This window comes from Osmerus eperlanus, chromosome 4, assembly GCF_963692335.1.
Source record: "Osmerus eperlanus chromosome 4, fOsmEpe2.1, whole genome shotgun sequence".
NCBI classification, from domain to species: domain Eukaryota; kingdom Metazoa; phylum Chordata; class Actinopteri; order Osmeriformes; family Osmeridae; genus Osmerus; species Osmerus eperlanus.
The window spans coordinates 13,084,879-13,106,912 of record NC_085021.1 but is presented as its reverse complement, the minus strand read 5'-3'; the positions used below and the strand labels follow the sequence as shown (position 1 = coordinate 13,106,912).

General features: G+C 47.1%; 2 protein-coding genes across 7 annotated transcripts; one reads left to right on the top strand and one right to left on the bottom strand.

Moving 5' to 3' along the window:
* The first annotated feature begins 691 nt into the window (after window positions 1-691).
* zmp:0000000926 (ataxin-1-like) lies at window positions 692-18,185 on the top strand. 2 transcript variants are annotated; one of them, XM_062459234.1, is made up of 3 exons: window positions 692-1,110; window positions 14,563-16,338; window positions 16,502-18,185. In XM_062459234.1, exons 2-3 carry the CDS (start codon window positions 14,725-14,727, stop codon window positions 16,949-16,951), a joined length of 2,064 nt encoding a protein of 687 aa, XP_062315218.1. In that variant the 5' UTR covers window positions 692-1,110; window positions 14,563-14,724; the 3' UTR covers window positions 16,952-18,185. The 2 variants fall into 2 exon arrangements, with proteins under 2 accessions (XP_062315218.1, XP_062315219.1); XM_062459235.1 differs by lacking the exon at window positions 692-1,110 and adding an exon at window positions 9,932-10,696.
* A 91-nt stretch (window positions 18,186-18,276) lies between these two features.
* irf10 (interferon regulatory factor 10) lies at window positions 18,277-21,810 on the bottom strand. Of its 5 annotated transcripts, none has more exons than XM_062459230.1 (9): window positions 21,762-21,810; window positions 20,980-21,159; window positions 20,499-20,694; window positions 20,277-20,362; window positions 19,891-19,942; window positions 19,703-19,810; window positions 19,173-19,559; window positions 18,880-18,998; window positions 18,277-18,710 (listed from the first exon to the last, which is right to left on the bottom strand). In XM_062459230.1, exons 2-9 carry the CDS (start codon window positions 21,151-21,153, stop codon window positions 18,585-18,587), a joined length of 1,248 nt encoding a protein of 415 aa, XP_062315214.1. In that variant the 5' UTR covers window positions 21,154-21,159; window positions 21,762-21,810; the 3' UTR covers window positions 18,277-18,584. The 5 variants fall into 5 exon arrangements, with proteins under 5 accessions (XP_062315214.1, XP_062315212.1, XP_062315216.1 ...); XM_062459228.1 differs by lacking the exon at window positions 21,762-21,810 and adding an exon at window positions 21,396-21,501 and having other exon boundaries at window positions 20,980-21,197; XM_062459232.1 differs by lacking the exon at window positions 21,762-21,810 and having other exon boundaries at window positions 19,703-19,807; window positions 20,980-21,386.
* Window positions 21,811-22,034: the final 224 nt, after the last annotated feature.

Here is a 22,034-nt window from a genome sequence, read left to right as displayed (position 1 = left end):
CAGTGAGATAAGCAACATCACAATGGCAGCACACCTTTCCCAGAAGGTCTACCTTGGTTCTGATAGGATGAGAGTTTGTGGTGTCATGACCAATGAGGGGAGGTGTAGGCCGGCCCATTCGCTCGAGGGAGGTTAATGAGCGAAGTCTCTGGGCACTCAGCCAAACACGAGCCAGCGAACAGAGAAGCAGGGAAGCAGGCAGGCAGACAGGTAGACAAGGCACGCAGTCAGGCAGGTAGACAGGGAGGCAGACAGACAGGCATGCAGGTAGGTAGACAGGCAGACAGGCAGACAGACACGCAGATAGGTAGACAGGCAGGCTAACACTGACACTCCAACCACGATCCTGACTCCACTGAGCTCTGTCTAATTATACACTCACACAGAGAGAGAGGAAGAGAGAGGGAGAGAGAGAGAGAGAGAGAGAGAGAGAGAGAGAGAGAGGGCAGAAATAGAGGAATAAAGAGAGAGAGACAGAGAAGAGGGCAGACAGAGATAGACAGAGAGGGCAGTGTAAGAAAAGAGAGGAAAAGTGTAAGGCTTAGAGACCAGTTTAGAGTCTGAAGAAAAAAGAATGAGCAATAAAGCAATACTGTGACTTACAGGGTGTTACTGAAAGGGAAGGAGAAAGAGATCTGTGTGAGAGAAAGTGTGTGGAGCGAGAGGGAGGGAAGAGAGAGAGAGGGAGGGGATCAAGCAAGCTAGAGTGAGAGAGAGCACACTCATAAGGAAAGTGAGCTTGAGAGCTTGAGAGGTGAGTGAGCAAGTGAGACAGAAAAGAGACAAAAAGAGAGAGAGAGACAGAGAAAGAGGGAAAATAGTCAAGCAAGAGTGTGAGAAAAAGGGAAGCAGGGACGGAGCGATATGAGGAAAGGCTGAGAGAAAGAGAGTGAGTGAGAGAGAGAGAGAGACAGAGAGGGCGAGAGAGAGAGAGAGAGAGAGAGAGAGAGAGAGAGAGAGAGAGAGAGAGAGAGAGAGAGAGAGAGAGAGAGAGAGAGAGAGAGAGAGAGAGGCGAACAGTATCAAAGCTGGATGTTCTTACGTGCTTTACTGCTGGCTGATCCAATGAGCATTCACTCCGTTACTCCCCACGCAAAGATACCCAGAGAGGTAGGTGACCCAGCCGCTTCCTCCTCTCTGAGTGTGTGTGTGTACGTGTGAGTGTGTGTGTGATTGTTTGTATGTGTGACTGTGCCTGTTTGTGTGGTATGTGGTACGTTTGAAGTGTATGTACTTGAAAGAGATCGCCAACCATAGACAAGAAGAAAAAACTATGTATAATACTGTACTGTTGTTGCTTGTTTAAAATTATTCTCTAACAGATCGCTTGAAGGCTAGCTGCATGTGTTCCATGTGAGCAAGCCAGTCTCACAAGTGAGTGTATAATATCAAGCAATGCACTATGTGTGTGTGTGCGCATGGGTCAGTGCTTGTATGCATGTGTGTGTGTGTGTGTCTGCTCCGTGATAGAGAGGTGTACTGCAGGTTCACCATTCAACCTGCCTGCAGATCAGAGCTCAGAATTAGAGCAGTGGGCTGAAATAGCCCCAGTCCAGAGATAGCCAGGGGCCTGCTCCTACTAAGAGGGGCAGGGAAGAGAGAGACAGAGAGAGACAGAGAGAGACTGTTACTTCATATGGGGGAACGTGGGGGTGTATGTGTGTGGGTGTGTGTGTGTGTGTGTGGGGGGGGGGGGTGACAGAGCAGGCAGGTATGGGGGGAGAAAACAAGACCTGGAGGGCAAAGATAGAGGTTCTGGTGCTGGTGGTGGCGGTTGTGTATAGAGGGGTGGGGGGGGGGGGCAGAAGGAAGGTCACACGTTCATCAAGAGATAGACAAGTCATCAGTGATAGGTGGATACTGACAGAGTGGCAGACAGAGAGGGTCAGGTCATTGCAGGTAAACACATAATTAAATGTGACCCTCATAACCAGATGCATATTTTCCACACGTTCTCCTTCACATCAGGCCCCGTGCTGCTCTGGACTGCTTGAAGGGTCTCATTGGAATGTGGGAGTGTGTCTGTGTGTGTGTACAGTACATAGGATGAGTGTGTCTGTGTGTGTGTACAGTACATAGCATAAGTGCGTCTGTGTCTGTACATAGCATGAGTGTATCTGTACGTTGACATTTCCATCCATCTTAATGGGGGAGCAAGCGTGTGTTACTTTCATTTCAACACACACGTCCTCCTCTCTCCACCTCTCCTCTCTGCTTCTCTCCTCTCATCCTGCTCCCGTCTCTCCACCTCTCCTCATCTTTCTCACCTCTCCCCTCCTCCCTTTTCCTCCCATCTCCTCCTCTCTCTGCGTGACATCTCTACGTGGCACTGCTCATACGAGCATGATTATTCCTCCCTGCTACACAGCTCTGTGGAGCAGAGCTGTGTGGAGCAGAGCTGTGTGGAGCAGAGCTGTGTAGAGCAGAGCTGTGTGGAGCAGAGCTGTGTAGAGCAGAGCTGTGTGTAGATGTCTCTCCCAGTCATGCAACATCCTATAGGGCACTGCTTCCACTCACCTGGCCATGTGCAAATCTACACACACATCTGAAAGCATGTGTGTCACCTAGTGTTACCCAGCAGACCAGCTCTATGGTAATATTCCAGAGCTTGTCTCAGATATGTACTATGTATAGTAAGAGTGTGCATGATCAGCATTTAGAGGGCTCTGCGTACAGGAATCGATTGTTCTTTCAACTGTTTCACTCTTGTTTTCAGGTGTCTGATTCGTCCTTGCTCATAGCATGACTAGGCAAAGTTGGGTACCTCTCTATGACTGTGGGTCTGTGTACAGGGAGTATTTGTGCATGCAGGTTTTTTGGGGGGGTTGAGTTTCTGTGTGTACCTGTTTCAGTTTGAAGTTGAGTAAGCAGAGAGGACCTTTGCCTTATGTTGTATTGGTCAATATCTCAAACAGGAACTTTTTTATTCCCCTTTATGAACACCTCTCTCTGGCAGTCTATACACTGTATAATGATTTGAATGAAAACAACTGTCACGTAGATACACATACTGTCCGTGCATTCATGCTCTGTGAGAGAAGAGGACTGAACACTTGTATGTGCTTTCAGTTGTAAACCTATTGCAGCTTGAGTCTAGAATCTAAACGAGAATGAGCAGGGTGTCCCTCTCAAACATACACCTTTACTTTCACCCTCTTTGTAGAGTAATTCCATGGAGGAGGCCTCCAGTGTGAGGTTGAGTGGCTGCTGGCCCTTTAAGAGGTCTATTTTTACAGGGGCACACTCACACTCATGCATAGAACAAGGCAGAGAGAGAGAGAGAGAAAGAAGAGAGAGTGAGAGAGAGAGAGATGAGAGAGAGAGAGAGAGAGAGAGAGAAAGAGAGAGATAGAGAGAGAGAGAGATGGAGAGAGAGAGAGAGAGAGAGAGGTAGTGGGAGACTCCTCGCCCATGAGACTCTCTGTACTGTAACTGTAGCTCATCATATTGGATCTTGGTGTTTGTGCATGTGGGTTTGTGTTGGCTTTTGCATGTGTGTGTGTGTGTTGGGGGGGGGGGGGCGTGGGGGGCGAGGGAGGCTATCCAACGAACCAGCAGATTACTGAAAATATAACATATCAGCATACATGCATGTAGAGCATGTTGACACACCAGTGGACAGGTATGCAGATCTGCAATGAACAGGTGTTTATGTGAGCACAAACACACATTGCTACATCACTGATGTACACACAGAGACAATGAACTCAGGTGATGCTGTGTCTTTGTTCTCTTTCTTCCAGTTAAATCTCTCTGTCTCTCTCTCTCTCTCTCTCTCTCTCTCTCTCTCTCTCTCTCTCTCTCTTCTCTCTCTCTCTCTCTCTCTCTCTCTCTGTCTGTCTGTCTCTCTCTCTCTCTCTCTCTCTCTCTCTCTCTCTCTCTCTCTCTCTCTCTCTCTCTCTCTCTCTCTCTCTCTCTCTCTCTCTCTCTCTCTCTCTCTCTCTCTCTCTCTCTGTCTGTCTGTCTGTCTCTCTCTCTCTCTCTCTCTCTCTCTCTCTCTCTCTCTCTCTCTCTCTCTCTCTCTCTCTCTGCCTCTCTCTCTCTCTCTCTCTCTCTCTCTCTCTCTCTTTCTCTCTTTCTCTCTGTCTCACTGTCTCTCTCTCTGTCTCTCTCTCTGTCTCTCTCTCTGTCTCTCTCTCTCTCTGATCCCACTCTCTCCTGTAAGGCGTAAGAGAGTACAACTCCAGCCAACTCTCTCTCTCTCTCTTCCCTTCTCTCTCGGTCTCTTTGTTGCTCTTTCTTTCTTTTTCTCTCTCTTTTTTCCATCCTCTCCCTCTTTCACTCTCCTCGTGAGCATCAAGTGCAGAGTGTAGTTGGGTTAATGTAGGTGGAGAGGCCTGGCAGGGTGTGATAGAGTGCTGCGATAATGACAGACCATGCATTATATAACATGCAGATTGCATAAGGCAGAGGGGTATTTCAGGCCCAGATATTGAGGATGTATAAGTAATTGTTGCAGTGGGTGTGTGTGTACGTCTGTACGTACCCTCCTTCTGTCCACACACGGTGCATGGAGAATATTTGTGGGAGAGCGCATTTTTCCTATTCAGGATGGCAAGTGGGTGTGAATGAGTACTGTGTGTACAGTATGACATTGGTGTGCAATTTGTGGGTGTTTGTTTGAGTGTGTCTACTGGATGACTGGCGGACCCAGCACCATGTAGTGGTGTGTGCTCCAAGTGTAAAGCCTGCTAGAGGACAACCCCATTGTGGAAGCAGCAGGACAGCAGAGGGATAGTGGGAGCTTATCTATGATCCCATCCTGCACTGGGAGGCCATCCAGCAGCTAGCCAGGTACAGTCCTCTGAAAATGTACAGGTCTGTTGACTATTGACATCCCTGCCAGACTGTCAGCAGTGATAGAAACAGCTGTCAGAGAACAATCCCACAAGAGTCAGGTGCTAAAGTGTTGAAGACGTGTGTGTGTGGCTGTGTGTGTATGTGTGTGTATTACTGTGTGTGTGTACGTGTAAGTGTATGTGTGTAAGTGTATGTACGTGTGTGAGTGTGCGCGCCGGTGTGCATGTGTGCATGCGTCTGTGTTGGAATGTAAGTGTGAAAACAGCTGTCAGTACATCACACATGGCTCCCTCTCACAGAGATCCCTCGGTTCCTTCCTTCCTCCTCTCCTCCTCCTCAGTCAGCTCTCTTCTCCCTGGGTTGACCTGGTTAACCACAGTGTGCAGCACAGTAGAGCAGGCCTCCTCCTCCACACTGTGTCTATAGCTGGGGTCTGGAGCTAGCCACCCTGCCTCCCACCCTGCCTCCCACACCAGCCCCACCAGGGATGCCCACCTCAAAACACTTCACAGCTCCATACAAACGTACACACTCCGGGTTTCTACTTAATCTCTCGAATGATTGTGTGATCTCTGAAACCGAGGCTTTCTTCAGCTTCAGCCAGAGAGGAGACCGCAGAGTGCCAGGTGAAGGAGAAACCACTCAGCAGTGTTCCCTCCGACTGTAGAGACCGTCTGATTTCTATGTGTCTAATCCCAGTTTAGGGATGGAGAATGGTTGAACTCCAATGATTAAACCTGACTGTGGTCACGGGGACTGGACTGTTGGATACTTTCTTTGTAACCTGGGCAATGGACTGTTTGTCGGCTGTGGTTGCCATGGTGATGCTATGTGTTTGCTTGCGTCTGACATTTTTCCGCCATGGTAATTATGAGAGACTGTCTGAGAGGTGATCCTAGGATCTACAGTATGCTTCCAGAAGGAATGTATTGGCAAAGCAGAAATCTGTCTTTCTCTGTTTCTTGCTCTCTCTTTCTTTCTATCATTCTCTGCATCCCCTGTTAAGCAGGTCAGGTGATGTCTTAGTGAATGAGTTATACTCACATCAGGGACTCGGTGCTCGTCTAATCTGGTCTGATTGGCATGTGTCGGAGGCAGGCTGTGGGCATGGCTAGACATGCTGGAACAGTCTTCAACCCCTTACCAGTGGGGCCCTGGCAGGATTTAGAATCTCAGTGAATCTCAGTGAAGGAGTGAAGGGTGAGGCCAGAGTGCCAAGTACAGAATGCAGCGGGCTGTGTTGCAGTGTTTATTGTGTGTTTCCCCATAAGCAGCCACACATATCTGTGGTTAGATCTAGCCAGTAGATAGAGCACAACCAGCATCTTTTGAATCTCTGGAGGTGTAGACATGTACAAATGAAACTCCACATGATATGATAATGAAATGTAATGAAAGAAAACAACACAACGCCCCCCCGCAAAAATGTCAGCAGAGTGGGCTTGTTACACCACTAACTGTTCCACCAACTCTTGCTGTTAGCAGGTATATGCGTGTGTATGCATCTGTCTTTGTGCGTGTGGATGTAGGTGTCTGAATGTGTGTGTGTGTATGTGTGGGTGTGTGTGTACTGTATGTGGATGTGAGTGTGTGTGTGTGTGCATGTGTGCGTGCGTGTGTGTGTGTGTGAGTATGTGTGTGTGTGTACGGCATGTGTTTGTGAGTGTGTGTGTAGGTGTGGATGTGTGTGATAGTGAGGAGATCTGCTGTAGTAGTTTTTAGAAAGGGGAGGATGAACGGGCCAGAGGAAGTTCTCTCTGCTGAGCAGCTGACCTGGATGTAATTAGTCAAGTCATATTTTTAACTGATACTGCGTAAAAGCCAGCTTAAGGAGCCATAGCTGCCCTATTTATACCCCAGAGGCTGAAGGCCTGTACCACTACGCGGGGGGATTTCCTCCCAGAACTTTAGTAAGCCTGCTTTAGGCCGTACCAATGAGGATTCAATGGTATTAACCAAGCAATAGGCGACGCCAGAGTCTCTTCTCTCTTGCATCATTCTCTCCCTTTCCCTCCCTTCTGCTGTCTCATTATCTCCCAGTATGGCACCCTGCCGTGTGTGCTGCAATACTCTACAGCTGGAGCATGTTTAACTCTTCAACTTGGATCTCCTATGTGCCCCACAGCAAAGGCTGCGCACACTGGTGAGCCTTCACAGAGAACTCACACAGTACATGGAGGAAAGAGAGGACACTTCAAATCAAGTGCATTATTTGAGTTTCTCTATGTGTGTGTGTGTGTGTGTGTGTGTGTGTGTGTGTGTGTGTGTGTGTGTGTGTGTGTGTGTGTGTGTGTGTGTGTGTGTGTGTGTGTGTGTGTGTGTGTGTGTGTGCGTGTGCACGTTTATGTCTTTCTGAGTATATGTGTGCGTGCGTGTGATAATAGTAACTTGTGAGCCATAAGCTCAGCCTGGTTGGGGCTCAGGCTGTTGTGGCCATGCTGGGCTCATCCTGTTTAAGACTGGGTCAGAGCCTGAGCTGCTGACAGGGTGGCTGTGACCTGGCCTCTCGCCCAATGAGCTATAGCCCATATCACCCTGTCCTCTCATAGGCTTAACCCAGGCACCCTGGAGTGTAGGCCAACACACACAGGGACACTGTAGTACTCTCTCTCTATCTCTTGCTTGCTCTCTCTCTCTTGCTCTTTCTCTCTCTCTCTCTTTCGCTGTGTCTTCAGCACTTTGTCACACACACACATGTACGAAAGAAAGTGGATGGCTGTGTGACTGCGGTTTAAATACACCCAGGGTGCCCTCTATACCCCATCCTATTCCGCTCTCCTCCCCTCCCCTCTTCTCTCTGGCGAGATCTGTTACATTCAGCAACAAATTTCTGCTGCATCAGACGTCCATCAGAGATCCACACTGAGGCTGAAACGTGATCAGACACCAGATACCTGCTACGTGTGAGGGGGGAAAAGAATACAAAACAAGGTTCTCATTAAAGAGAAGACAAGGAGGAGAGGGCTGGCTCAGGATGTGGAGAGCGGTGTGCTTCCTCTGCTAGTCATGTCTGATATTGTATGGGGTTTCACCTCCAGGCCTGCTTTGCTCCACCCTGCTCTGATCTTGGAGCTTCACTTTGACTCATCTGACCTTTCATGTCTCCACATGGCCCTCCTGTGTGTCTGACTGGGAGCTTAAGTAGCACAAAGTGTCAGAGGCTGAACCGTGCCACTGGTCTTCAGCAGGAATGGACTGTGTGTGCGTGTGTGTGCGCGCGAGTGTGTATGTGTGTGAATGTGTGGATGCGGATGTGTTTGTGTTCGAATCGTAAACTTGCAGGCAGTAAACAATATGAACAGTCATTTCTAAGTTCTAGTAAGATCCTAGTAATTTGATGAGTCGTGAGCTTTCTGTCTGTTCCCCTTTCTCTTTGACTGGATGAGCACAGCTATTTTGTACTACGCTAAATGATGATGGAGGCAGAAAAAATATGTTGAACATTCAGCTTTGGGAATAACAGAATATATGAAGCAAAATACATGCACGTGATTGTAAAGCCTTACACTGTTGTCTCATTATTTTCACTTCCAGAGACCATATAAAAACGAAAAAGGGAAAGGACTATTAGTAGTGGCAGAAGAGGTGGTGTTGTACTGAGCAGCTAAATCCATCACCATAATGTATTGCTTGCACATTTATTTATGTGAGCTTGGCTTACAAGTCCATCCATAATTATAAACTGTTGACAATTATACCAAAAAAATCATCCATATATATACAGCTCTGGAAATAATTTATAGACCACTGCACCTTTTTCTTTCATAAAAAAAAGTTTAGGAGGACAATTTTGAGGGAGGAACAAAGGGGTCAAATTTGCAGTGGCCTCTTAAGTTTGACCCTTCTGTTCCTCACTCAAAATTGTCCTCCTAAACTTTTTTCTAATGAAAGAAAAAGGTGCGGTGGTCTCCATTTTCTCCAGAGCTGTATGCTTGCTTGATCAAATATGTTTTGTATAAGACATTGTTTAATATTAATTGTATTTCACTTAATTAATTAACCTTTAATTAAGAAAAACATTTCCAATGATCATAAAGCCCAATATCTAAAAAAAGAGCCTGTAATTATTTTTACTTGATTTTTTATTAATTTTTTATTGGTATCCAGAGCATTACAGAAGGGTATTCACATTGAAAGATACCTTGTATCTTTTTGACAATTGTACATTCTCAACAGCATGGTAAGCAAATACACAAGTCAGGGACATTTATAGAGCCTGTAATTAATTTAACAAATGTTCTATTATTGTTTTGACATCTCTTGCCACGCAGGAGAAAATGTGTCTCTTATAAATCAATGTTTTCATAAAAATGACATGGACTAGTTTATACACCTGTGAATCAGTTTATAATTTTTTTTCTCATATATTCTGCGTGATATATTTATTGTCTTTGTAAAATTATCTTTAGTATACAACAATTCCTGGAAGTAAACTACACCAAACATTTCTGACAGGATCTCTTGGAATACGTGTATCCTTTCCACTTATTTGATTGGTTGTGACTGTTATGTAAATTGTATGAGATATCATAAACATAGCTTTGTGATACTAATTCGAAATTCTGGTTCATCTTGTCTTGAATACAGTCCAGAAATTAGTCTAACAAAAAAAAATCTAAAGCTACAGTAGGGTAATATTAAGGTGATAATTCCTGTCTTGGTCTCCCTCTGTCTAGATTGGGCATGAGGTGTCTTACTATGCACTTAGTACTCAGTATTCAGGAGGTAATTTGCCTCTGAAGGAGTTACGGTACTGCTTTGCTATCTGTCATTGAAGAGGTTCAGCCATTCTTTAACATCAGGCACGGGGCTCAGAGTCTCAGCGGGTCTGGCGCTGAATCTTCCAAAGATCTCTCACTGAGTGTGTGTGTGTTCATGGATGTGTGTGTGAGAGCATGTGAGCCTGTGTTTGCATGTGTTCCTATATTGGTGCGTGTGTGTTATACATGTGAGGTTTAGATTTGAGTCAGAGGCAGCAGCAGAAGCCTAAGTCTGAGAGTGTGTGGGATGAAGAGCCTCCCCCACGTCCTTCCCTGTCTCTCATCAACGCACTCATCAACTGCCTCTGCTTCTTCTCCCTCTCCTCCACCTTTCTTCTCTGCATTGTGTTAGTTCAAGTGTACTGATGTGAAAAACTATCATACAGGGTGAATGGGACTATACTGTGCATTCAGAGACTGTATGATGAATAACAATATATTGGCATGCAAATGCATAAGCTGCTGGTCATATTGGAATGTTTGCCAGTCTGCGTGTGTGTGCGTGTGTGTGTGTGCGTGTGTGCGTGCGTGTGTGTGTGTGAGAGAGTTTGTGCATGTGAACATGAGTGTGAGTGCATATGTGTGTGTATGTGTGTGTGTTTGATCTCTATGTGTGTATCCATCCCTTTCACAGTGAGTAAGGCGTGTGGGCGGTAGCAGCAACTGGTCTGCTTATGTGGCGCTGCATAGCAGACATGTTTCTCACTGCTAGATATTACTCATTTCCTCAGCCATAGACACACACTCACACACACACACACACACACACAGACAGAGTCTCAGGCAGGTGCTTATGCTCACACACTTCCACACAAGTTCACACACACACTCTAGCATACACAGGCTCGCATCTTCTCTTTGCTTTCCTTCAATCTAGTGGGCTTGCTGGTGCTATTACCCACGTATGAAGATAAGTTTAATTTAGTGACTGGAGTCTGGTGCTGCCGCTGGTGGTGTTGTTGGTGGTGCTGGTGGTGCTGGTGGTGCTGGTGGTGGTACTGCAGAGCTAGAGCAGGGAGCTGGGACTGGGCTGACAGGCTGACCCTCAACCAGGGGGGAGACAGAGAGCTGTGACCTGGGAGGACTGGAGCATGCATGGCTGCCAGCACAGGGACATCTGCTCATCCCACAATAAGGTCAGTCTCTGGAAGATCCATACTGCAACAGTGTCTATACAGGCTGCTTCGTCCTCTCCACTGCTCTTTTCAGCATGAATAGCTTCAGTGAGTCGTTGATCCTGGTTGTTTATGAGTGGAGCAGTGTTGTAACTCTTGGTTTGTTCATACCTGTTGATGTACTGTAGCTGCTACAGTGGGTTCACTGAGGTCACTATGACTGTATGGCCCAATCGGTTACTATAAGTTGACATGGCTAGTGGCTGTGGTCTGACGTTCAGTGGGAGGATTGCCTCATGACGAGACGGACATTTGGGCGGTAGTAAAATAACACTTCTGCCGCAAGGGAGAGGTGGATGAGCGCGCAAAACATGTTTCTTGGATTTGACAGAGACTTTTTGAGAAAAGGAAAAAAAATATATATTGTAAAATGGTTCATCCTTTCTTAATACTCGAGTGTTAATAACGTTTTTTTGTTTTTACTATTACTTATAGTACTTATAACGTATGTTATTTTTATGTGTCTACGTACAGCTTTTTAAAATGTAATAGTGTTTTAATATCAGGTTATATACATGGTAATAAACTATCTATATTAACATGTTCGGAGAAAAGAAATTGAACTTTTCTAGTTATTAAAATTAATGGTCCGAGTGTTGGTGTGGTTACTTGAATTCCTTGAATGATCCATGTCCTTTTGCAGTAAGATTCAGTGTCCGTTTTTATGCAAATGTATTTTTCACTGCATCTGTACTTTCAATGGTGCACAGCCTTTGTGACCACTACCTTGCAGTTCTGTGAAATGGTGATTATGCCTTTATCTCACCTGTGTTTGAGTGCTGTGTTTATCCTGTAAGTGAAAAACTACAGGCTGCTCTCCAAGTGGAGAATCAAAGACGTTCTAACAGACTTTCTTGACACCACTCTTTGGCATCACTTGTTTTAGAACCACCGGCGCCTCCCGTTCTGCTGCTGTCAAAGGTTGAATTGTAGTGTTCACTTTTTTCGTGATGTCTTTGTCCTGCTTTTTCTATACTGCACTTAAAGACTCTGAATTAGCCGTGTTCATACTTATTTAAAAGCCAGATAATGAATGTTGTGTCTAGCAGAGCATTGTTATCATGTTTTCAGGAACAAACTGAAGGCCCAGGTTGAAAGTTGCAGTGAAACCTTTACTCTGTGAACATTTTGCGTGGGGACGTATTTGTTTTCATCGATTCGAGGATGATATGACTCAATTAGGTTGTGAGTGAATGAGTCAATGGAAATAAAGATTCTCTATACAGATAACAATGTACCTAGGATTAGGTGTCACATACTGTAGTGCTATTTTTTTATATTAATCTATCTGGCAGATCTCATTCTATTATGACTGTAACTGTTAGCTGCTCCTGGCATTCTCTAATCCCTGCTCTCCTCTCTCTGTCCCCCCCCACACACATCCCTTGTGGTGTGGGGGGTTTGAGTTGTCAGCACCTGCCTGGTCGTCGGTCAGCCAACGCTGGACCTGGTCGCGAGTCTCCCGGTCCTGTCCTACATCTATAAAGTTGAATAATGGATTTTGGTGTTTTAAAAACCCATTGACACTGTATGACTATGTTTAGCCTGTGTTCTGCTCCTCTCTCCCACCAACCGTCTCTGGAGGAGGGGATCCCTCTCTGAATTGCTCCTCCCAAGGTTTCTTCCATTTTTTTTATTTTTTTTCTCCTGTTGAGAGTTTTTTGGGAGTTTTTCCTTGTCTTCCTTGAGGGTTTAGATTGGTTGAGGGGCAGTTCTATGGGCATATGTGAAGCCCTCTGTGACATGCTTGCGTGTAAAAAGGGCTATACAAATACATTTGATTTGATTTTTGATTTGATTTGGTACTGGTTCTCACAGTCATGTCATGGACTACGTAAAGAGAAAAACAAATCAAAACAAAAAACAGAAAAACAAAAGTATGTTCATTTGTGAGCTTAGTATATTAGTATATTAGCTCTACTCAAGGAATGAATGAAGGGATACATGAAGAGATGATAATGGAATGATGGAAGGTGTGTTCGGGAAGGGGACTCTGGGTGTGGCAGGGGAGGGGTTTGGGTCACGGCTGGGTCACTACAGCTTGTGCCTGGGTAACAGTGAGAGAAGTGGAAGGCAGAGGACAAGGAATGGATCGAGGATCGCATGAACATGAGAATATGACATGACGGAAGGTGTGTGTACTGGATGTGCGTGTGTGAATTGGACAATGGGATGAGTTGTGGTGTAATCTTCTCAAACGAAACGTTAACTCCCCATCGTGAGGCAGGGTGCTAGCAGAGTTAGCGTGTACTGTATTCTACACCTAAGTCTACAGTGTGTGCTGTCAGTACAGCTTCCATCACCACTCGATGGTAGGATGCCAGGCTGAGAGGTGCATCTCCCTGGCATCAGCACTACCTGCTTTTATTACAGATGTTTTCACAACTAATCAGTTCTATTAATAGGCTACCCTGGCTGACAACCCAAAGGTAATAAATTGGATTCCAGATGGCTTTAATCCCCCGTCTGTCCCCTGCCGCCCCTCTCTGGGTCTGGTCTGGGTGATTGACACAGACCAGAGCAGGGTGTCCTCTGAGAAGCCACTGAGACAGGCTGTTCTGTTCAGACGCTTATTCTTTTTTTGGAGTTGACGAGCGGCAGTTTGCCCGCCTCTCCCCTCAGTATCCCAATGCAACCTCCCCTTCCCAATGGATGTGTGGACTCAGTTTCCATGACGACGAGGTAGCGGGGAAAGCGAGACGGGGAGAGTTGGCAGAGTTCAGTCGGGGCAGACAGACGTGCGGGTGAGCACTGACTGGAGGGGCGGTGCTGCTGCTGGTGGCAGGAACAGCTGGGCTGAATGCACAGCGGCCATCACATCAGAGCAGCTCGTTCAGAGTGTTTACAAGAGAATTCAAGAAACTCACACTCTGCTCTGAATGAAACACGGCTGTTCAGCTTTGACACATACGAAGGAGGCATACACACACACACACACACGCTCACTTGCACTCACATGAATTCACACACACACACGTTCACTCTACCTCCTGTGGCGTACAATGTACAAACACACACATACACAAACACCACAACTTTTGGCGATATCTCCAGTGTTTCTGTCAGCTTATGTGGGTGGTGACCAGCACTACTTATCGCTAGGGGAGCTACGGAGAGTTGTAACAGCCTGAGGGACTCTCTGTTTGTGTGTGTGTTTGTGTGTATGTTTGTGTATGCTTGTGTGTATTTGTGTGCATGTAAGGGAGTGTGTGTGTGGAGTAGTAGGCAGAAGTAGGACATAAAAAAACAGCCCTCAGGGGTGTGAAGGAGGTGGTTCATGAAAATGAGAAAAACAGATCTCCATATTCCATCCATCCTCTGAGAGAAAGATAGATGAAAAGTATCCCGCTGTGAGTGGTGCATCTGTGTGTTTATACAGCTATACCGCTATGCCTCTGAACTGCTCCGCGTGCACAATATGTGGTATATTTTTAGAGGACTTGTGGGAGTTCATTGCCTGAATGAGACTAGTCAGTTGAGTAGTTTCAGTCCCACCGCAGTGCGCATACATAATGACTAATTAGCTCCAGCTATCGTCACTCGACTAGGTATCCATGACTTAATCATTGCTGATAAGCTGAAGTTGTTTGGGTTGGACTCTGAAGGACTCTGATAGCTAATTTCACTCCATCTCCGTCCTATTGGTTGTTGATCTCCAGCACTCTGTCTGCAAAGAAATGTTTGTTTCTGTGTGGCAAACCAGTACACTGACTGACTGACTGGTTAGTCATGACAGCTATGCTCTGACAGACTGTCGATATTATGTTTGCACCTCATTCAAAATCTCCCACCCTATCTCCACCCCCCCTGTGTTTCTGTCTGTGTAGGTGAGGAGTGCTTGTGTGCTGTGGGGTCATCAGTAATCGGACAGTGATGCCGTGTAAAGGCCCTCCCCTCTCTCCACGCCCCTCCTTCTCCCGTGAGGCCCATGTGACCTAGCCTGCAGTCACACTCAGGGGGACCCCTGCTGCCCCTGCTGGAGCCCACCCATGAATCCCAGCCCCGACCGCGGCAAAGAGTGCCTCCCCCCCAAGAAGAGGGAGTCTCGGCAGGGCTCGGCAGACCAGCGACTCCCCCTGGACGAGTTCAAATCACCCGCGCCCCTCCGGACCCGTCCCACCAGCACTGGGAGAGGGGAGGGGGGTAGGGAAGCCAGCGATGGGCTTCTAACTAACCCAAGCCTCCACTTCCTCCCCTCTCCCCCGCCCCTCCCTGCCCCAGCCCCCAGTGTTCCTCTACCCCTGCCATGGCCCCTGGCCTTCTCCCCTTCTGTCCCCCTCCCCTACCTCCAGGGCCAGGTAGGGGAGAGGCGGGGGTCTGTTTCTCCCTCCTGGAGAGACGAGCATCTGCCCCCACCCATCCCCAGATGGCTCAGAGAAGGACCCCTTACTCTTCCTCCTTCCCCCTCCTCCTCCTCCTCTTCCTTTAAGAGCCCTTACTCAGCTGACTCCAGAGAGATGTGGTCCTACTACAACACTGGCCGGCGAGACTACTCCTCCCCTCTCTTCTCCCCCTCCCACCTGCTCAGCCATGGCCCTCTGTACCCCCCCGACCTCTCCCTGGCCGAGGGCAGGCACAGGTACCTGGGCAAGAGGCCCAATGGGCTGGATGGGCCAGGCAGCAGGACTGCCTCTGCATCCAGGGCGCTCCCCACAGGAGAGTACAGCAATGACCTCAGCCGAACAAGATTGGACAGCAGTGCCCATGGTTCTCATGCCAACGGCAGGCGGAGAAACCAGGAGGAGCCTGCCAGTCGCTCCCATTCAGGAGGGCCGCTGTTCCCAGATTCCCTTGCTCAGGAGGGCCCTGACTCACATTCCTCTCTGCAGGACAGGGACCCCCGCGAGGCGGCCAAAATCTCCTCCAGTCCTCAGTCTCCTGGGACAGACCCCCAGGTAGGGAGGGGGGTCCTGCTGGACCCCCTGGGGGGCTCACCAGTCGAGGCCCACATTTATTACTCCCTTGGATCTGTGTACCCTGGTCTCCAGCAGAGTCACCACACCCAGGCCCAGGCCCAGGCCTACCCACTCTACAGCCCATCAGGAACACCTCTGTACAGGGAGCCGGGGGCCAGGCTCCACAGCTTGAGGAACTCTCAGCACTCACCCCAGGGCCAGCTCAACAGCCACGGGGCACAGCTCAACAGAGAGAGAGACCGCGAGAGAGAGCAAGTTAAAGACCGAGAAAGGGAGAGAGACAAAGAAAAACACAGAGAGAGAGACAGAGAGAAGGGCCGAGAGCAGGACCGAGAGAGAGAACGAGAGAGAGAACGAGAGAGTGAACGAGAGAGACAGAGGAGCAGAGACAGAGACCTCTCACCAGGACAGTACCTATCCTATCCTCCTGGCTCCAGCCCAGCCCCCTACCCCCAGCCTCAGTCCCAGCCCCCTGCGCTCCTACCTCACTTTGCCAAGGGATCTCTGATCGAGCTGGCGGGCGGACGCCTGAAGCGGGTGGAGGAGCTGCGGACAGAAGACTTCCTGCGGAGCGCCGACACCTCCCCAGAGTTCCACCTGAGCACCTGCACCGTGCTGCTCATCACCCACGGCAACGCTCATGGTTTCAATCACCTGCAGGTGCTACTCACCGACCGGAACACTCAGGTCAGCTTTGCTTGCAACTGCTCTCAGAAGTGTCATACCCACAGCTGTAAAACTCTCATTTCGATTTTCTATTTACGTTTAGCTCAATAGCAGACATCTAAAGCCACTTCCTTCATTCAGAACTGCAACAACTCTCAGTTTGACTTTGTTATTGTGCTTCTAGGAGCTCCTGACAGTGTTGGTGGAGTATCCGTTCTTTGTGAGGGACCAAGGCTGGTCTTCCTGCTGTCCCCAGAGAACGCTGCAGCTCTACGGCCTGCCCTGCCGCCAGCTCACCGAGGGAGACGTCTGCCTGGCCCTCACCCCCACACCCCGCACACACACACGCACAGCCTCACGGGCCCAACGCACACACACCCGGCCCAGGACTGGACCAGAGTCCAACACAAGCAGGGAGGAGATGCCACCTCCTCCCCCTCCCCCTCCTCTCCCTCACCACGCCCTCGCCCACCCTCTCCCCCCTCCTCCACCCTCGACAGCAGACCGCCCTGTCCAGGAGCAGCCACGCCCACGCAAAAGGCGTTGGTCTGCCCCTGACCTTCTCCCCCCTACTGGGACTGACAAGCCACCTCCAGATTTACCTCACGGCTCTAAACAGAGGAAGTGGCAGTAGACTGCATCTACATGCACAAGTATGTACTTGCAAGTCTTCAAATAGCACACACACAGACAGACACAAATACACACACACACACACACACACACACACAAGCACAAACACACCCTCCTTGTCTCTGTTGCACCCACCAAGACACACAATGGAGAGACCTCAAGGCAGGGTTGCAGGGAAGGAAAAAGAAAACGCAATTTACGGGTGTCCACACTGCTGCCCAACGTAGGAGCCGAGCCCTCCCCCTGCCTCCCCTCCCAACCACGCCCCTCCCTCTTCTCTCTGCTCAGCACAACTCTGACAGGGGGCAGAGGTCAGGGGAGGAGGGGGGGGGGGGAGTGACAGTGAGACATCTAGTGAGACAATCAAGCACTTGTCTGTGTTCACTCTGTTTTTATAATGGTTGTCCCACATGCCTACTTACTGACAGTGTTTTCTGCAGGGTATCGATTTTCAATCAGTGTTATGAAAGTAAACTCTACTGAAGAAGTGCATATATATACATAAATATATGACTATATATTACATTAAAGATGTTATATTAATATGCTAAAAATATTTTAATGCAAACTCTGATTGTCACTTTCGTAATGCGTTTTCGTTTTTTTTATTTTTCTCGCTTCTGAGCCGAAGTCTAAGTGTGGATCTGGGCAGGCAAGGTGAATGTATCAGCAACTCTTCGCCTTTCATTCTCACCACTGGGGGTCAGGTCAGTTCGCCAAGGCATTACCCTCCAATATGTTCTTAACATTAACTCCGAAAAGGGAAGAACACTAATTACAATAGCGCAATCTCCACCCACACAGAAAGGTCTGTGCATTCTCGCCTCAACACTCAAGTGTTTTTCAATGGAGGACATTTTTGTACGAAAGAACGAAAGCAAAAGAAACTTGGAATGGTAAAGAGAGTAATGGTGCTAATGACACGTTGGAACTTGATGCTTTGTGAACGCCCCAGACCCCGGTGTAGGGTACGCTTCTGTGTCCTTTTCTTCATGTACTGTAAATGTCGGAGCGCAGGGACAACGATGAAAGTATTTTCAACTCAGATACGGGTATCTCCTCTGATTCAGCACACTCTTTCACTTTAGTTTTTCAACTTCGTTTTTGTTTGTTTGTTTTTCAAAAACAGAAACTTTTTTTCTTTGTAAATGTTATAGCTATAAAATGTATATTTTTAAAATTGTGAATCTGTTATATGATGTTCGCTAGAAATAAAAATAAAAAAGCTTTCTAGATTCAAATTGAGGTGTGACATTTTTTAGTAGCCTGTGTACAACACATGCTCTTAAGACTGGAGAATTTACTAACATACCACAGTTACAGGAGTTCCTTTTACTTTATTTATTTTTAAATACTGTGCTGTACAGGTCTGATACAAGTGCCTTATAAACTTGGCACATTACAGTAGCTACTACACTATTGATTATGAGGTCACAGCAAAGTAAAACAGCTCACTTTTCACATTATGCAGAATTTAATTGGCAGCAACAGTTAGTCGACCACTAAATTTAAATGAAGTCTTGATAAAAATCTAGATTCAAGAGCGCTCTGACAAGTTGCCTATGCTCTGAGATTGAGCCTTTGTAGGTTTGAGGGGTGCCCCCCCCCCCCCCCCCCCCACAACCCACTCATCTTTAGGGCTGGGGAGGGGGAAGGGTGTCTGGCTGGCCCTCTTCTCCATGGGTTCTGAAGGTGTCCAAATGTTGCTTCTCTGCTGTCTGGACACTCTGCAGCAGATCTACAGCAAACAGGGGCACCACCTGGTCACCGGAGCACACAGACATAACAGACCACAGGTTAGCAGGCGCGCAAGGACATCTGCTGGTGGCTGATGTACTTACAACCCCCAAGTTAGCTGGATTTCATTTCACACTGACTTAGCCTTCTAGGACTGACAAGAGACAGACAGAGAATTAGAGAAGGACCCACCTGAGCCATGATAAGCTTATTGGTCTCCTGTAGGCTGGAGTTTGGAAACTCCTCCCCAAAGCAGAGGTCAATCTCATAGCGAGGCCTATGCCCCTCCCCCTGGAGATATCTCCTAAATTCTGAAAACAATGATTAAGAGAGCAAAAGGAAGAGAATGGAAGAGAGGAAACGAGAGAAAGAAAGAGAATGGGGAACTGGTAGACAAGTGGCAGATATCTAATGTTCATATGTCATATGTCATATTCAGATTAGTTCCCTCTCCATGATTGTGCAGTTCTACCCCCCAGACGTACCACTCTGAAAGATATGCATATCGAGCAGCTTACAGGTCCTCTCCCTGTCCAGTTTGTTGGGCCTGTCAGTGTGCTGGGCCAAGGGCCCGCTCCAGTACACCCGGCCCTGGCAGAAGCGCTTGATGAAGAGGCCATCAGGGGCCACCCATACCAGAACTCCCCTCTCCAGGTGGGGGAGCAGGTGGGTCATGGCCTGGGTGGTGTCTGGAGGCAGGTGCAGCACGGCAGGGGGAGGAAAGGAGATCTGCTGGGCGGAGCAAGGCCCGTAGATCCTCTCACTGCCCAGGGGGCCCTGACCCTGCAGGATGAAACAGCCGTCTGGAGAACAGGTAATCACATCCAGAACCAACTGGCCATAGTAGAACAACCGCACCTGTAGACGGATGTCTTCATACACACACACACACACATAATGAGCTTTTAGTTTACATTCAGGATTTGGGATGTGTCATATATCATGAGTTTCTGATTGACAAGACAGATGTGAGAAAATAAAATGTTTTTCTAGAGTCTCCATGTGTGGGTCTTACCAGAGATGGAGGTGACAGTGAGAGCAGGGGCCGTGATGATCAGGGATGGTGACCTGGGGTCCTGTGGGGCCTCAGACCAGTGGTACATGTGTTCTCTTACCACTGCTTCTAGAAAAAACACACAAATAACCCAGTCACTTAGACTTCACATGGTACACACTGGACACATAGGGGATCTCCGTGCTTACCTCTGAGTATTTGGACTGTGTCTCCATTTTTACTTTCAGTTTTACAGTCCTGCTAAAACAGACACACACATGTTGTTTTAAATGGTGCCCATAAAAACCTGAGACTTTCATAATATACAATTTTCAGTAGTTGAGCCTTGATGAAAACGTGTTGCTGTTACAACCACTTTCCTCTAGATGGAAGCACACACAAATCACTTTTTTAAACCACTTAGGGAGAGCGACAACACTCTTCTTACGAAGAAAAGCTCCAGTTCAGCTTTAGTTTAATGCATCTATCATAATGTCCATCTATTAAACTACCTTGTTCATCTAAAGTTACAGAAAGGAGATTTTGTCGATTCACTGATTCACTCTGAAGGGGTTTTGTTTGAAGGTTGTGTTACCTGCGGCTGGGGAACTGGGAGGTTCTGTGGGGGGATGCTGGAGGGGCTGCCATGGTTGATTACATGAGCCTTTATCTGAGAAAACTCTGAAGGGATGATCAACAGAACAGAGGAAAGTTAAAAACAATTAGGAACAAAGATCATAGGATACAGAACCGAACAGACTAAAAGGAAGAGAAGTGGAGAGGAAACAAGAAGAGAGAAGTGATGTGTGGAGTATACCCTGGCCCATGTCTGTGTCTGTTTCAGTGTTGATACGGTAGACCTTGTAGGGCTCAGACAGGTCCAGCTGGCTGTGCTCTGGAACCTCCTGGAAGTCTGTGCTCTTATTGAGGGCACAGCGCAGACGGGTCTTCCACATGGTGGGGTCTGCCTTATCCCTCCCCTCACGATACTTCCCTTTATAGACTGCCCAAGCCTGTATCACACATAATAAGATAACTGTCTCTTAGCAACAACTGTCTCTGTTTACCAACAGGAGTCAATGTAAGACATTCTTTTAACACATAAGCACATCTTGAGGAATTAAAGAATCCATAGGAAATTACTTAAATTACTGTAAATCATACTGTAAATGAACTACATTTATATTTAATTAGTAAAACATAATAAATACATTGACATCTACGACCAAACCCGTTTACAGTATAATTGCTACTGATGGTAATTATTGTTATGTGACAGTTTGCAACTACATCCTGACCTTAAATAGAGCAGCGTCTTCGTTCTGTTTATAATCATGCTTTGCAGCATGCTTCCACGGAATCCTGAACAAAGTTTTTTCCACATTCTCCCAGCTCAGTCCTGCATATTGTCCGCTGTCTATTTGAGCAATCACCCATTCTTTGAGGCGCAAGTTCTTTATCCGCTCTTCCATGTTAAACTGACATTACAAACATAATTGACACATTTCCAGAAAGCCTGTTGATGGCGCGACCACAGATTCAAGACATGGTGATAAACAATATATTTCTTAGATTTGTAATAAACAAATGATTACATTCAATACTAAATATGCCGCAAAATAAACACAATTCAGTTGCAATGCTTCAATATACCAACAGCAATACCCATCCCTTTCCACCCAAGAATTAACAACGACTAGTGAATGTAGCTCACCATCATGTGAACGATTAGAGGGTGCTTTACAATCGAAAACGAAAGTTAGAAGTTAGATCACACTTTTGGTTTCCTGTTGAAGCCTATTTCAGTAAGGTTCTGGGTTGTTGCCCAACGGTCTTTGAAATAACGAATATAGCTCTTTGCTGTGTTCAAATGTATTAACACTTGAAGAAATTAAACATTATTCTTGTATTAGAAAGGTGATGTGGGGATGTCCCCATTAGTCAACAATGTTGTGTAAAATAAACTCAGCTTCCCGATACCTTTGCAAGTGTGTTTGTGTGGGTGTGTGTGCGTACGCGTGTGTGCGTTTGTGTTTGTGTGTGTGTCTTAAGTTGTAACACTATAATTAAGTTAAATCACCTGTGAGCCTTGTGTAGTTTTCGATTTGTGTAAAATGAAGAAATGTGATAAAGAGCAAGTGAGAGACACAGAGACAGTCTGAAAGGCTTATTGTTAACCAATAGAACAGATGCATGCTCTGCTAAAGTGAAAGTTGATGTAAAAAGGGACTTTCTGTTTGAAGCCACTCCCCATACTTAAAAAGTAGAAGCGGCACGTTTTACTGGCCAAACGAGATCAGGTCAGAGCTGACAATAAAAAGAGAGAAAATTATATAACCGCAATGGGTTATTG